At 38.6% G+C, this 14,894-nt stretch overlaps 1 protein-coding gene across 1 annotated transcript; it reads left to right on the forward strand.

Moving 5' to 3' along the window:
- The first annotated feature begins 2,789 nt into the window (after nt 1–2,789).
- Nucleotides 2,790–14,842, forward strand: HRG (histidine rich glycoprotein). The gene is given in 9 exon segments (XM_075761829.1): nt 2,790–2,848; nt 9,931–10,027; nt 10,376–10,395; nt 11,000–11,067; nt 11,591–11,770; nt 12,425–12,540; nt 13,225–13,384; nt 13,818–14,090; nt 14,092–14,842. Coding segments are annotated over 9 exon segments (1,371 nt in total). The 3' UTR covers nt 14,490–14,842.
- The last annotated feature ends 52 nt before the right edge of the window (nt 14,843–14,894 follow it).

The raw sequence follows: 14,894 nt of genomic DNA on the forward strand, positions 1-14,894 counted from the left end.
TCATTCCATTTCAATTCCACATGATATGAAATTTCAATGTATTTTCGTTTCATTCATTTCAGAGTAGAAAACAATTCAAAATCAGGTAGTTCTCCAACAGGCATAAAATTCAGATCCTATCCAATTCTTTTCACAGTACGAGCCCTAGGCTGTGTCAGCATTTCCCTTTTTATCAAGTCATCAAATTACAGCATCTTGTTTTTCCCTTGGGAAGTTTCATTACATATCCACATATGTAACTGGATTCTTCCCCAAAAGTAGTGCTGGGACCGAAATCAGCTTCATTAACTGCCAGCCACAGCCAAGAGTGCCCTGTTTCAGCTAGTTCTCTTTCTTGACTACAGCAACAGCAGCAAGTGAAGATGAATGGAGTAGAGTTGGTGTGAACATAAGCAGGGGGAGTTAAAGAGAACATCTGAAAGTCTGGATCCACAGTTTTGAACATTCAGTTTGGATCTTGTTTAGCCTGTTCTGCAGACAAGGCTCAGAAATTACATTTGAGTCAATACTTTAGCTTGGATCTGAGATTTGGGTTCAAAGACTTCTATGATTTAAAAATAAATACCAGAAGGGATGTTTATCTAAGCCATAACTGTATCTACAGTGCAGATCAGCAAGCATCAGTGGTCAATGCAGGTTCATGAGCATTTCCTTTATTTGCTGTGGCTGCTCCAGCACAGAGAGTCCTGTACCAAGCTTTTAGTGTCCGTTAGGCCACCTCCAAATAATTGAGACCTAGTACTAATGTCCAAAACTAATTTATTGAAGTACAAGTAGGAGACTGAAGATGCAGAGTTTCTGTGTTTCCTTTGTCCTCAGGACTTACCTGGATACTGTGACACTCCCAGATGGCACAGAAATGATTAACAGCGGATGGCGTTTAGTCATCACTACTTCAAATCCTGCTGCTGATTCAGCAGTTTTATGCCAATTTGTGAGTGGGCCAGCACTGCAGCTTTCTCCCTCCAATGTGCCCACAGGAAGAGATAAGGGCACAGGACGCAATGCATCTGTTCTCCACACATTTACTCTCTGTGACAGCATGATCAGACAGGACTGCAGCAAATCCTCTAAAACACATGCCCAGGTAGTGCCAAACCTCTCCATCTTCTGGCCTGGTCTGTCACCTTCTAGCCAAACTGAGCAAATCAGCTGGCAGTAACACACCCTCTGTACCTTCAGTCACACCCCAATGCTCTCTTCTCCTCCCAGGACCATGAACTTCTTGTCCAGCAGAAAACACGCCAGTAACACACAGAAGCCCTCCATCCAGTCACTGGAGATGAGAATTTTGGATTTTGGCAGACAATTCCCAATTTTCAATATAGTTTCACTGTTTTTCAACACTTATTGATCTTATGATATTATATCATGCATTATTAACTTGCTATCTGGGCAATGTCCAGCTAAAATCTGGTCTGATGTTTATTTGAGCAAACATTCCAGTTTAACAGGAACAATATTTTTTATTCAAGCATAGATAACCAATGGTCAGTGACCTTCAGGACTACTGATGTTTTTGCCAGATATTACCAAGCCTTTACCTCTGAATACAGGTGAGGCATCATGAATGTCAAAAAAAAAAGGGGGGAGGGGGCAGTAACATTCAAAGGGTACAGAATAAGATATGCTGGCGAATTTATGCATACATTGGCTATGCGTTTGTTTAGATTTTTCAGCTACCCTTCTCCTATACTCATCCTTGGCCAATCAAAAAGATTTTAAAAAGCAAGGCCCAGACATCGAAGTTCTCAAAATGGGTTTAAAAATCAAGGTTTTTATAGAATAAGTTAATCGTAAATTCTATTTGTCTGACTTCAAAACCTGCCCATTGTACACAATTCATGGTCAAACATTTTCTTCTGCATCTCTCAGATTATACATGTTAAGCAGCTGTATTCAGAATATGCATATATTATTTTGATTTCAAATGAAAGTTTTAACAACCTCCCACTAGATATAATTGTAAATACTATACAATCATAACAGTTGTCAATACTTACCTTATGTTAACCTACTACAACTTGTAAGCATGAGTTAAAGCTTAAATCCTAAGAACATTACAATGCCACAAGCCCTGAAAAAGTTGAATCCCTTGGAACTTCCTCTAGCCCCGTTCCTAACATCGAATTCCTAACCCCACCTTTTTTCCCAGCCTCTCAAGCCCCTCAGCCAACAGGTCAGTCTTGCAACATATCCTTAGGGTCATCAACTTAAAATTATGGTGTTTTTTTCTAGAAAGCAATTTGGAGCCAAAGACACTGAGGACAAGACAAGGAATACTGACACCCTTTTTTTCCCCTGTATTAGTTCTTGAGGCCTCCTAGGCAACAAGACTTTTGTAACTATGTTGTCAACCTGCTCACTTGACAGTTGGTCTCCTCCAAATAGCTTTTGAACTTAACGACTGTATGAAAGAAATTTGATAGACAAGGTGATGAAACTTCTAAAAGTTTGATAAAAAACTGGTGACTGGTAAGGAAAAATAAGCTGCAGGCAGGGAGGGGAAGCTATCACTGCAGTTGCTGCTTTGAAGACCATAACTGAAGCAAATTTGTATAACATTGCATTTGCATCAGAACGCACCCTGTTTAGACCCAGCAGATAAAAATGAGACATGAATGAAGACATGATACATTTACATATTTTTCCATCATACTTGGGGACATTTCTGTTAAGTGTGAAGTTACCCCAAAACCTGCAAAACTGGGGTTTTTTTGGGTTGGTTTTTTTGGTTTTTTTGTTTTTTTTTATCAAGTTGTAAAATCAGACCACCCTGGTCTGACGCTATGAGGCATCACAGAGTGAAGAATAGTAAAGAAGATGCTAGCAAAGAGTTGTCCTATAGGTAACTGGACCCACATGTGTCTTTGTTAGCTGTACTGTTGTTCAGGAGCAGGAACACCAGCAGTTGCAGAGCAGCACAGGCTGCACGATGGATGAGGTCTTGCTACCTGCATAATTAACTGAGCTGTGCAATTTGATCATCCCAGCCTGTGAGTGAAGCACTGCTGCAGAAAGTAGAGAACAGTCAGCTAGCATAGCAGTTGTTCTCCCAAGAAATCAGAGATACCTGAAAATAGTTATGGCTAGACTTTAGGAAAGAAGTAATTGGTTTTTGAATATTATTTCCTTTACTTGTCAGCTCTCTTTTTCTTTTCCCCCTAGAATAAAGTTCTATTTATTAAGCATTTGATACTCCATTTTTCAAATGGGGAAGATAAGCCACTTTTTGGTTTGTTTTCTGAGATTTCCAGAGAGAGGTTTAGGATGGATATGTATTACCAACTCCTAAAAGTTTGAATGTGGATCACCTCTTACTGTTGCAAGTCAAGCCTTGGTAAAAGTCATGGAGATAAACAAGCTTTTGATAAGCTAGTCAAGACAAATGCCATGCTTGGATAAATATTCCTATTCTCGTCAGCAATCTGTTTATAGAAATAGCTTCATTAAAACAACATGCAAATCTTAAAAGCAATAAATATAAAAACAAAATAAGTATTAAAAATATATCAAACTGAATGAGAAATTATAAAAATACATTATCCTCACTCAATTACAACCAATATTTAATTAACTGTTCGGACTGTGTCTGGAGTGCTTGTCCATGCTGTACTTCAGTAATGGACTCCAATCTTTCTTTTCCAAAGAAACCAAGGGAAAAATTCTCCACAGTGGGAACAGACTCTTACTTCTGCAGTCAATTTTTCAGGAGTTGTATATTTTCTACTGCTTATTCACAGTGTTTCTATTTCATACATAAAAAATACATAAGCCACTGTCAAGAAAATGATTGGTGTCACAATGAACAGCTCAGAACAAAAGGAGAAAAAAGAACAAACAATCTGCAAACAATAGACGACTAAGGGAATTATGTTATAAATTACCTAATCTGATGTGTTTCTTCAGTATGACTGCCCATTTAAAAAATTAAACAGTATTGTAAGCAATGAATGGGGGGAGTGATTTGGAACACAGCAATGGTGTGAATATTATTTTTAACTGATGAGATGTCTTTCAAATGTCTTTGATTATTTACACAACATTTATTTCACCACTTTTTTTTTCAGTTTTCCAGAAGAAATTCTGAATTATTATAATGAAACATTATAAAAACATAAACAAAAGAAAAGCCCTACTGCATCAGAGCAGTGGTTCATCCAGCCCGGTATTCATCTCTCACAGTGGCAAAAGACAATTGTGGCTAGGAAAAACAGATGACCTGCCCCCTTTCTGCAAACCATTCCCCTGGTACTTTGCCAGTACCCAGAATTTTTGTATTAGGGATTTAAAAGAGTACTTATCTGCTTAGTCCTTCTAGTATCCACTTGAGGACCTGCTGTCCATGAACTTTTCTAAGCCATTTCTGACCCTACTGATACTATCTGCCTCCACATCTTTCTGCAGCAAGAAGTTCCCATTGCGCGGGAACTATTTTTATCCATTTTAAACTGATTCATGCCAGTTTTGAGTGCCTCCAGTTCTAATATTGTAAGGTTCTCCATTTAGCTTATCTACTACAGAGAACTGTTAAGTGTGTCCTGAACTACCTATAAAAGAAAGTCACTGCTTCAGTTCTGTGCATTTTAAAATGTGATTTCTTAGACATCAGATTGGATTTTTTTTTAAAAGTTGGATTATTTTTTTTTAATAAGGATGAATGAAATGAGGTAAGGGTTGAGAATGATTGCCCATTATATTTCCCAATGTTTCTCACAAAAATAAGTCAAAGAAAAACTTCAGTCAAACATGTAAAGCCAAGACAATTATATAGCTAGCACCTTGTTCTATAAGGAGCTGATCCAATCCTTCACATCAACCAGGATCTGGAAAATTTCTCATCTGAATCTGACCTTGACATTTTGGACTCACATTGAATTTTGTATTTTCTTATTCAGATTTTGAATTTTGTATTCAAACTTCAGCCACTCCCTGAGAAGCTATTACTGTCTTTTAGGAATGTCTTAAACTATCCTGAATAAAAGATTTGGAATACAGTGAGACAACATCTTCTCCTTTCTGCTTAGCAGAGGATATTAGCATATCCTGTGAAAGGTATGAATCTTAGTATGTACTGAATTCTTTTAATACAAAAAAATTACCAGCAATTCTCTAAAGAAGTCTGTGAAGATGAGGTGGTTTAGCCCCAGCCGGCAGCTGAGTGCCACACGCCGCTTGCTCACCCCTCCCCTGGCGGGATGGGGAGGAGGACAGAAAAACAACAAAACAACGGCAAAGCCTCGAGGGTTGGGATAAGGGCAGTTTACTGGGACAGCAAGGGAGAGGGAAAACAATCAACAACAGTACTGATAACAGATAGTAACAATGCGTGATAACAGACAACAATTTACCGATGGGACGCTCAACCCATCCCGGAGCCATGCCGAGCCTGCCCCTGCCCGACTAGCCCCCTTTTATGGTGAGCATGACGTCACATGGTATGGAATAGCCCCCGGCCAGCTTGGCTCACCTGTCCTGGCTCCTTGTGACATTAACTCTACCCTTGCCAGAACCAGGACAGAAGGCTACTACAGCCAAAGTGCACACAAAACTTCTCAGATTGAGAAAGCAAAGGCATCTTTGTCACTTTGTACCATGCCTAGATTACCTCGGCATTAAGCCAGTCGGTCCCATTCTCTGTACCAGTCTGAAATGATGTAAAGCTGATAGAAGTCTGCTCTAAATTTTCTCGAGCTGAAAGAGTAGCAGGTGCTCACACAGAAGCTACAGACCACCAGCTTGCAAGTGCACCTTGAGCTACATCCTTTTTTCCAAATCTGAGTGAAACACTCATTTCCCTTTCACTAGTTGTCCGCTAGGGAAGGATCTGTAAAAACAGGGATATGGATATAGGCATCATTTGAGCACAAATATTTCAGCATATTTCCAGTTCAACTGTTTCTACAGTAGACAGAAAACCAAGATTGCATAATACATGCATACATAAACTGGGCCTTCTTAATGCCAGGCCCAGCAGCACACTGTTACAACCTAAGTATTTCTCATATTGCGCAATGCCTGCTTAAAGGATCACAAACACAGTCCTTTTGATGGGTAGTCCAGAGAGTATTATAAGGCCTACTTTACTTAAAATCTGCTCAATCACTATATAATCATGTACTTGCTGTTTGCAAATGTTAATCCGGGGTCAAGGTAATGGCTTCCGAAACAACACTTAAATTTATATAAAAACATGCCCTTTTAGCATTCATTTATAACTTCGGTGGGCTACTCTGAATTAAAAGCAGACTACTGGCTTTACCAGAGCATGGGCAGAAATGCCCTAACACTGCAAACAAAATCCTGCTTCTACCTTCAGATTTTTTTTTACATTACTGCAGTGTTCTAATGCCCAAAACAAAACAAGTATCACACCTGCAGACTGTAATACCATTGAAACAGATGCAGGAGTGGCCCTGGATTTGGTCAACAAACATCACAGAGATGGCTATGTTTTTGCTTTATTCCGTGTTGCTGATGCACACAAACTACATATAGTAAGTGCCAATTTAAAGTCTCATTTACACAAGTCTCTGATTTTTAAATAATGATCCAGATCATTAAAAGCTTATGTTTATTGCTTTTAACAGAGCAATGTTGATGTAGTTCAATGAATCAGCTCTGATTTACACTACCTTAGTATTCATTTGTGCATGATTTATTGTACATAAGCTTGATTTCGAACGATGCTGAATACCCTCTATTCTCTTGGCTGACAGGATGCTAGCGTAAGAGATGCTCTGAACAGCTTTATACAACACCGGAAATTAATCTGTCCTGTTTGTTGTCAGGTCTCAGATGTTACGTTCAAAATTTATATTCATAGGGGTTTTTTTGCGAATGTCTAACATTCATTAGATCATTGTATCCTGCAAGATCGGTATTTTGTTATTATTTTAATTTTGGAGATAGCTGGATAACTGGAGGGAAGGAAAAAAGGCAGAGGAAGCCAAAGGAGATGAAAATGCCACTCTGAAAAACAGGGGAAGGGCTGGAGAGACAATCCCTAGCAGTCATTTCCTATTTCCTTCCTATTTCTATTTCTGTTTCCTAGAGAGGATACATAAGCCTCTCTCAATGATTGCCTAAATGCCAAAGAAAATCAATAGCAAAAAAAGCAATAGAATACAAAATTTCTCTAACTAATAGATAAAAGAGACCAAGGACATGGATTACTAATGCACCTGACTACCTTTTACCTGCTTGGCTATGAACCAAGAATCCAGGCCCATAGGCACTGTTTAAAAAGTCTATTACACATCTCAGTATGGCAACTGAAAAAATAGGCTAGTTTTTGATGGACCTGCTAAGACTGCCTGTTAGGACAAAAATAGCTCAGAAAGCAACCCAAAGCCCAAACTCCTACAGGTCTTCAGGTATACTTTCAAAAAAACTGATGGATATTTTGCTTTTCAAAGACAAGGATGTAGCAAGTGATACCATTGGGTTTTGTGCAATAGCCAGGTAGTTAAAGAGCTCATCTAGGAAGCAGTTGTCGTCTTTCGCATTAAGCAATTTAAACCCTCAAGCTTCCCGTCCTTGAAGAATGCTGCTGCCATGCAGCTATGTGTGTGCCACCCCTGTGAAGTGGAGCCACTGGGCAGTAAGACATGCAAAATTCATTGGATGAATGAGAAAATCCATAGTTGTTTCTAAAAAGAAAAATCTCAGTGTTTCTACATTTTAACCAATTATTGACTATATAAACTATGGAACCATAACTTGGAATAGGGACCAGAGCTGAGGATTCACACTTCCAGGTGAATGCTATCACCACTAGACTACCATGCTTATGTTTAGCATTGGACCCTTAATGAATTCTGCTGTCTTCGCAGTCCAGGACCACAGCTTCAGCTACCACATGGAGTCTATAAGAACAGAAAAGAACCTTCTATCTATCTTACTGCTAAAGAATTATCCCTGTAAGGTTTCTGTACCTTGTCAGACCTGAAGTCACCAGGTGTAGTCTCCTGCATACTGATCATGCACACTATTGTGCAAGAAGTTATGTTGGTTCCACTACCAAGATGACATTAAAAAAAAATGTTTATATATATATATAAAAAGACCAGAACATTATTTTTCTTATACCCATGCAATAGTGTGCATCGAGTTTATGACATCAACCCTCTTAGAAACTTAAGAAGAACAATTCCTAGCAGCAGAATTCTAGAAGCATAAGATACTCAAGTATTCACATTAGAACAGTTCTGGGCTTGTACAGGGAACTCTGGTGCCCACGATGTTTTTAAAACAGCCAAAAAGGCACTATATATGAGATTTTTTTTTTCCAAGAGCTATCCAGTAGACAAACAGAGGAAATTTCTACTGCATATTTGGATGTAGACACTTAATTTCACCCAAGCCCTCCTTTAGGCTTTATTGAATCCAAATGCATCCTGCTGAAGAAAATAAAGATTTGCCAAGGATGAATTGGCTTCGTTAGCATTTCACAGGTTTGGATAACAAAGTGAATGTATTTAGTTATTTCTGTTTTAGAGGCCTCCTAGTGAATCGCACATTTTACAAAAGACTACCTTACCTATATACCTTTCCATTCAGTGCAATTCCATACATACAAATCAGAAAAAAGTAATGTTTCTCATAGTCTCTGTTCTCTTCTCTGTCTGCATTTTACTAATATGTTGACTAGCAGTTTGAAATTATTGGTATTTATAAAATAAAATAGAAATACTAACTACCCCTAAGCAGCGAATAATCATGTGGCAAGTGGGCAGGATGGGTGTCCAGGACAACTCTGCTCTTTCCCTGATTCTGCTACTGCATAACACGTCTTTGTGCAAATCACCTAGGATCTATTTTTAAAATAGAGACAATGCTAAGACAGACGCATACTGCGAAACTAGTGTTTACATGACACTGGTGGACTTTCACTAATAAAAACATTACACTAGACTGCAGTAATTCTTTCTCAAGGTCTCATCTATACAGAAACACTCTGACAAAGGAATCTGAATGGATGAAATTTCATAAAACCTGGGGACACTTATTCACAGTGAAGGGCTTTGTATCATTTTATCTAAATGACAAGTAAAATACATCTGTGTTCATTCTGAATGTCCATACAGGGGTTGCATGAAGTTTAAATAATCCATTCCAAATATGAATTGAGATTCATTTTCCTGCAGAAAAATACAGAACTTTCTGTGGGCCACAGATAATTCTTAATAGCACATCCCATTACACTGGCAGCCAAATTCAAATTCTGATTCTCCATCCTATTTGCTCAGGAGACAGAACATACTAGAAGAATTTCAGAGCTAAGGCTCCTGACTTTGTAGGGATTATTACAGCTTTGTTGCATCACTCTCTGAATAAACTGAGCAGGAAGCAAAGTTCTGAAAGAGTATCTGGTCAGTAAAGTCATTTGAAATGGATGTAGCTATATAATTGTCTACCTAGAAAACTGATTTCCTAATAGATCAATATGTTCTATGTGAAAATCAGAAGAAGGGAATGGCAACTTTTTAACACTGGCATTTTCCCTACTTGATGGATGCCAGGTTAACCACAGGTTCTTCTTGCAGGTTCTCAACAAAAGAATAAGATGCAACAGTTGTAAGTTGCAGGAAGGGGAATTCTGCCTAGATGTAAGGTCAAAAAAAAAAAAAAAAGGAGAAAGTGGCTAAGTACAGCCCAGAAAGGTTGTGAAACATCTGTCTGGGTGATATATAGGACTCCGCTGAATCTAACTTTGAAGTTAGCTTTGCCTTGAGCAAGTGGCTGGCCAAGATGACCTCCAAAGGTCCTTTCCAGCCTAAACCCTTTCTATGCTTGTCAGCTCAGAAAAAACTTAATAGGGAACTGGGGAAGCTACATGAAAGATTAAACATATCTACTTCAAAAAAAGTTTCTTTCAGATCAAATCTCTTGTATACAAATCCTTTTTTATCTGCACTTGTCTTCCAGGGAAATTCATCAGTCCTTAACTGTGCTGGAAACTTAATGCTCTGTATTTTCCAGAAGACACTGGGAGCCTTGTGAATACAGTGACACCTATTCCATAGCAAGTAATGGCACCCAGGCAGAATCGGATGGCAATAATGCACTAACTTGATCTTCATCTGAACTGCCCAGAAATTTCTATGTCACTAAATGTCTAAATGAAGACTAGGCTTTAATATGGCTCACTATAAAATAACATCTATTGAATTCTAGAGTTGTTAAACATAAGCTAAAGGTTTGGAAAAGTGTTGACTCCTTCACTAAGTGCGGCTTTATGTAACTAGTTGTCTCAAAGGAGCTATAGTCCGCATCCCACTGCTGGTAGCAGTACTGATGTTTTAAGAATTTGCTGACAACTAAAAGGCACTAGAAATTATTTTTTTAAGCATGTTTCTAGTATATTAGTCAGAAATACCAGTGTTCCATTTTGTCAGTTTTCTGTCATAGCGTTTGTGGTATGACAATGTGAAATATTGGTAGTGTCAGTACACATACGATACGTAGCAATACTTGTCCTTTTTTGTTGCAGTTCAGTGATGCAGTCTGGGATAAGAACTACCAGTCCAAAACTTTATTTAAATAGGAGACCAGTGACACTACCACACGGGTAGGAGAGAAAAGAAGGCATTTACTCCTTTTATTAAGATGGGGAATGACAAAAAAGGTCCATCCACTTTTTGATAAAGATTTATGTAACCTTGAGTACCCCTAGCATCCTAACTTGCCCTGCTTGCTAGCATTACCTTATTGTAAATAAGTATCGGAATGACTGAGAAGGCTGGCTTAGTTTTCCATTGTCTACTCAGTCATGCAAACTGAGAATTAAAATAAAGGCTCTTGTCTTGTAGAGGGATATCCCATTTTATCTGAACACAAAATTTGAGTGGTACTAGATCAAACATTCCATTTATGACCACATCTGCTATTCTTAGAAGTCCTGTACATTAAAAGGAGGCAAATTTCTATGATCACCTACATCCAATTAAATCTAGTGAAAATAACATCGTAACCACGTATCCTTTTTCCCTCTCAGGACTTTGGGCAACAGCCAGCTGCTGAAGAAACCTCAACTGTATGGATTTAATTGTACATTAACTCCAGGTAAAATAACCACTGTTGCAAGCCAATGCATACCTCAAAGCAGCCCCAGTACCAAATTACAAGTCTGTGCACTGCTAGTGTATGGTAACTGTAACAGATTCATTCATCTGCTTGCAATTCATATTTTAGATAATTCAAATGGAATGTTAAGAATGAGTAATAGAATTAAGGTTACCTAACTCTTCTAAAGCAGACTTTATTAATGTCAGATGATACCACCACTCCGGTCCACCAAAACATGATAATGAACATCAGAAAAAAAGTAAACGTGGGAAGAATGTTTGGGGTGGTAAGATTCTAAGGTGGAGCTAAAAGATTTATAAGAATATCCATTTTCACAGGTTTGGGTTTTTTTTTAACATTACAGGACAAACCCATATTTGTGGAGTGAGGGATAGGTATTTCACTTCCAAGGAAACGCTTGCATTTCAGTTTCTCATTATGAGTTCACATTAAAGGCACATGCACACATTCAGGAATATTGATATCCATTGCAATATTAGTAAATTCGCTGTTTTCACAGTTCCTCCTGATCTATTAGAGTGTAAAGACAGTTCTGTGAAAGATGAAGTCTTAGAAGTCACCAAGCAACATAAAGATAATGCTGCAAAGACCCTGAAGAAATTCAACAGTGAGGGTAACTACACAAAATACTTCAATGTGGACAAAGTTGAAAAGATTTTAAAGATGGTAAGTGGCATTTGTCCTACAATTACTTATAAATGACAAAATTTTCTGAGCAGCTCCAAAACCATGGGACCAGAACTCAAACCCTTCTAGGATCAGAACTATTGCTTGTCACCTTGCAGCATAAATTATCTGCTTAAAATTGAAGGTCCTACTTCTGCAAAGACTTGTTATCAACTTTAATATAGGCACATGAAAGCAAAAGGATTTCTCATCTGCTAAAAACTACAGCATCCAAAATGTCAGAGCCTTCTTTGTGTGCGTATTTTTATTTGAAATGTCTATTTACCTATCATATCATAACATACAAGAGTTTATTTACTACTGACCAGAGTTCTTCAAAATGTGCAGTCATGTGCATTATCACAGTCATACATTCTGTCAACTGAGGTCAGATAATTTTTTACTCTTAGAATATTTAGCACATGGATACAAACCCAAGTGGAACACACTCAGCATCATTTTGAATTTCTGCTGCAGAGCCAAGCAGCACTCTGAGAGCTTTTTTCCTTACTGAATACACGTATATGTGTGAACATTTGAACAGCACAGGTAATGAAAGCATGAGGTAGACAGGATTATGACAACAATATGGAGTATGGTTGTTTTTAAAATTACAGGATTTTTAATACACCTAGTTACCACTTCTTGTTTGACCTCTTGGTTTCAGAATGCCTCCATGAAGGTCACATTTTAGGATTCTCTATAAAAGAGATCAACTGTTCCAAATCCACACAACAAGCAGATCAGGAATTGGAATGTGATTTTCTGGATGACTGACACGCTGTAAGTAAAGCCTTAGAATGAGAACTGGTACAACGGGTGGCATCATGAAGATCTTCCCACAATATTTCCAAGTGTTTCTTGTAAGCATGCACCCAAACTCAAAATTGTTTGAAATTGTGAAAGTCACAGCAAACAGGATGCTAAGGGCAGTAATTTAAAAAGATTATAACAAATTACTTTTCAAAAGATAAATATGGAAGAAAGCTCCACCTTGACCTTTGACTGAAACAGCATAGCTATACACTGTCTGGTTTTGAGGACTTTGAGCAAAATTTCAGAATAGCGCAATCTGAACAGATGTTTGACAAGCAAAGACAGGAAAAAAAAGGAATAAAAATCAGTCACCCACAGGGTACTCATTTTAGAGACATCAGTAGCTGACCAATTTCTTACAGACATCAGAAGAGAAGATAGAGAGTAGTAGCCCTCTAGATGCACATGGTGAAGCAGTCTTCACAGTCAAGAGCAATCAAAAATGGCATATATCTTAATCATTATTAATCACTGGCAAGTATCACTGGTCAGAAAGCTCAGGATCTAGCTAAATTGTGTAAACATACATAGGTATCGAAGGAACTAGCCTAACTTTTAAAATGTTGAACTTTCAGTAGCTTCTATTAACTCCATCACAAGAACCCAGGTGTGCATCTTTTGGGTTTTTTTTCCTTCTTTTCTTTTGCTTAGCATGTGGGATTCTGCAAGGCAAGAATCATCAGTGATCCAGATGAAGCTGATGCAACAGATACAAACTGTGAAATATACCATCCCTGGGGATGTACACACTTATTGAAATGTCTCTGGCTATATCCTCATGCAGGCTACAGAACCTCACTTAGTCCAGACTGACAGATGATTGCAACATTTGTCCCTTATTATTGCCTGAGTGTGATGCAGCATGTCAGGATGGACTGGCTTTTGACTGCTAAGTCAATCAGAGGATGAATTAGAATTGAGCTGTCCCTACTATTCCCTCCAAGGGTGTTTTCTCTCAGTCCAATCATACTGGGCGAGTAGAGATTGGCAAACAAGTCCAAAGGAATTTTAGAAAGCAAGAGGAAGGGAGATGATCTTTATCATATTTGGTATTCCAGTTTATATTACAACTGCTACTCCAGTGCGGATTTTATTTTGTTTTGAACCATCATAAATTTTGCTCAGTTGCTTACAGCATTTCATTTTGTTACGATTTCCAGATGATTTTCAGTAATTTGGCATTTTATCATCTACTCCTTCTCTTCTATCTTGAAAAAAAACCACAGGGTTTTTTTTCCTTGCAGATCACAAGAACCAAGAGGAACCACAACATCCCCCTTCTGCTTCTCCTCCCCATGACACACCACATCATCCTCCTCTTTCCCAAGAGGAATTACATCATCTCCCTTCTCCTACTCCCCATGATGAACCAGATTATCCTCCTCTTGGTCCCCATCATGGACCACACTCTCCTCCCCCTCCTCGTGGACCACATCACCCCTATCCTCCTCCCCATCGTAGACCACACTATCCTCTTCCTCCTGCCCCTCCTCATGGACCACATCATGGACCATCATCCTCCTGTCCATTGTAGACCACATCACCCTCCTCCTCCAGGACACCCTCGTTGTCTCTGTCATCACTATTACAGACATCACTGCAACAAGACAAGCATATTGGAAAAGTACTCTCCATTCCAAATAACAGGAGCTGTCTATCTCATTCCAGTTCTAAATCAGCAGGATTCTCTCACACATCCCACTGCAAACTTTACTGAGCTACTCCAAAGCATTCCTCACTCCTCCAGCACTGGTGGAGGTATTCCCTTCATTGGCTCAAGTCTAAAGGAGATTCCAGAAGTTCCAGGTTTTCCAGATCACAAATCAAAGTCATGCCCAGGAAACCCCAAACTTGTTCCTCCAACTATTCTGCCTTTATTTCCACATAGCTCCATGGCAGAAAATTCTCCTACATGACCTCAGAGAAAGGTGTTCCTGGCTTGAGAGTTGCAGGGCCAATGACAGTTGTACAATGGATGAAAATAGCACATGGAGAAGGGGAAAAACATACAATTTCTAGGGAGGAGAAGCCCTGAAAATAATGATTAAGACAAGTACTCCAACCTGCCTCTTGATTCCAGCTATCTCAGACTCCATTGTAACTGAAAGGCTCAAAATTCTAAGTCCCTCAGATAATGTGAAGGGTACAAATCTCCCCAGCAAACAATGCTCCTTTAGTTCTAACAAAAAGGAAAATTCCCTAATAGTGAAAACTACCATGTAAAATCTTTCATTTTCTCATTATTCATGATTTTAATATTCTTCTCTGAGGAAATCTGACCACCTTCCATAAAAAAATTATCCATGGCACTACATTCACAC

Source organism: Balearica regulorum, chromosome 9 (assembly GCF_011004875.1).
Source record: "Balearica regulorum gibbericeps isolate bBalReg1 chromosome 9, bBalReg1.pri, whole genome shotgun sequence".
Lineage (NCBI taxonomy): Eukaryota > Metazoa > Chordata > Aves > Gruiformes > Gruidae > Balearica > Balearica regulorum.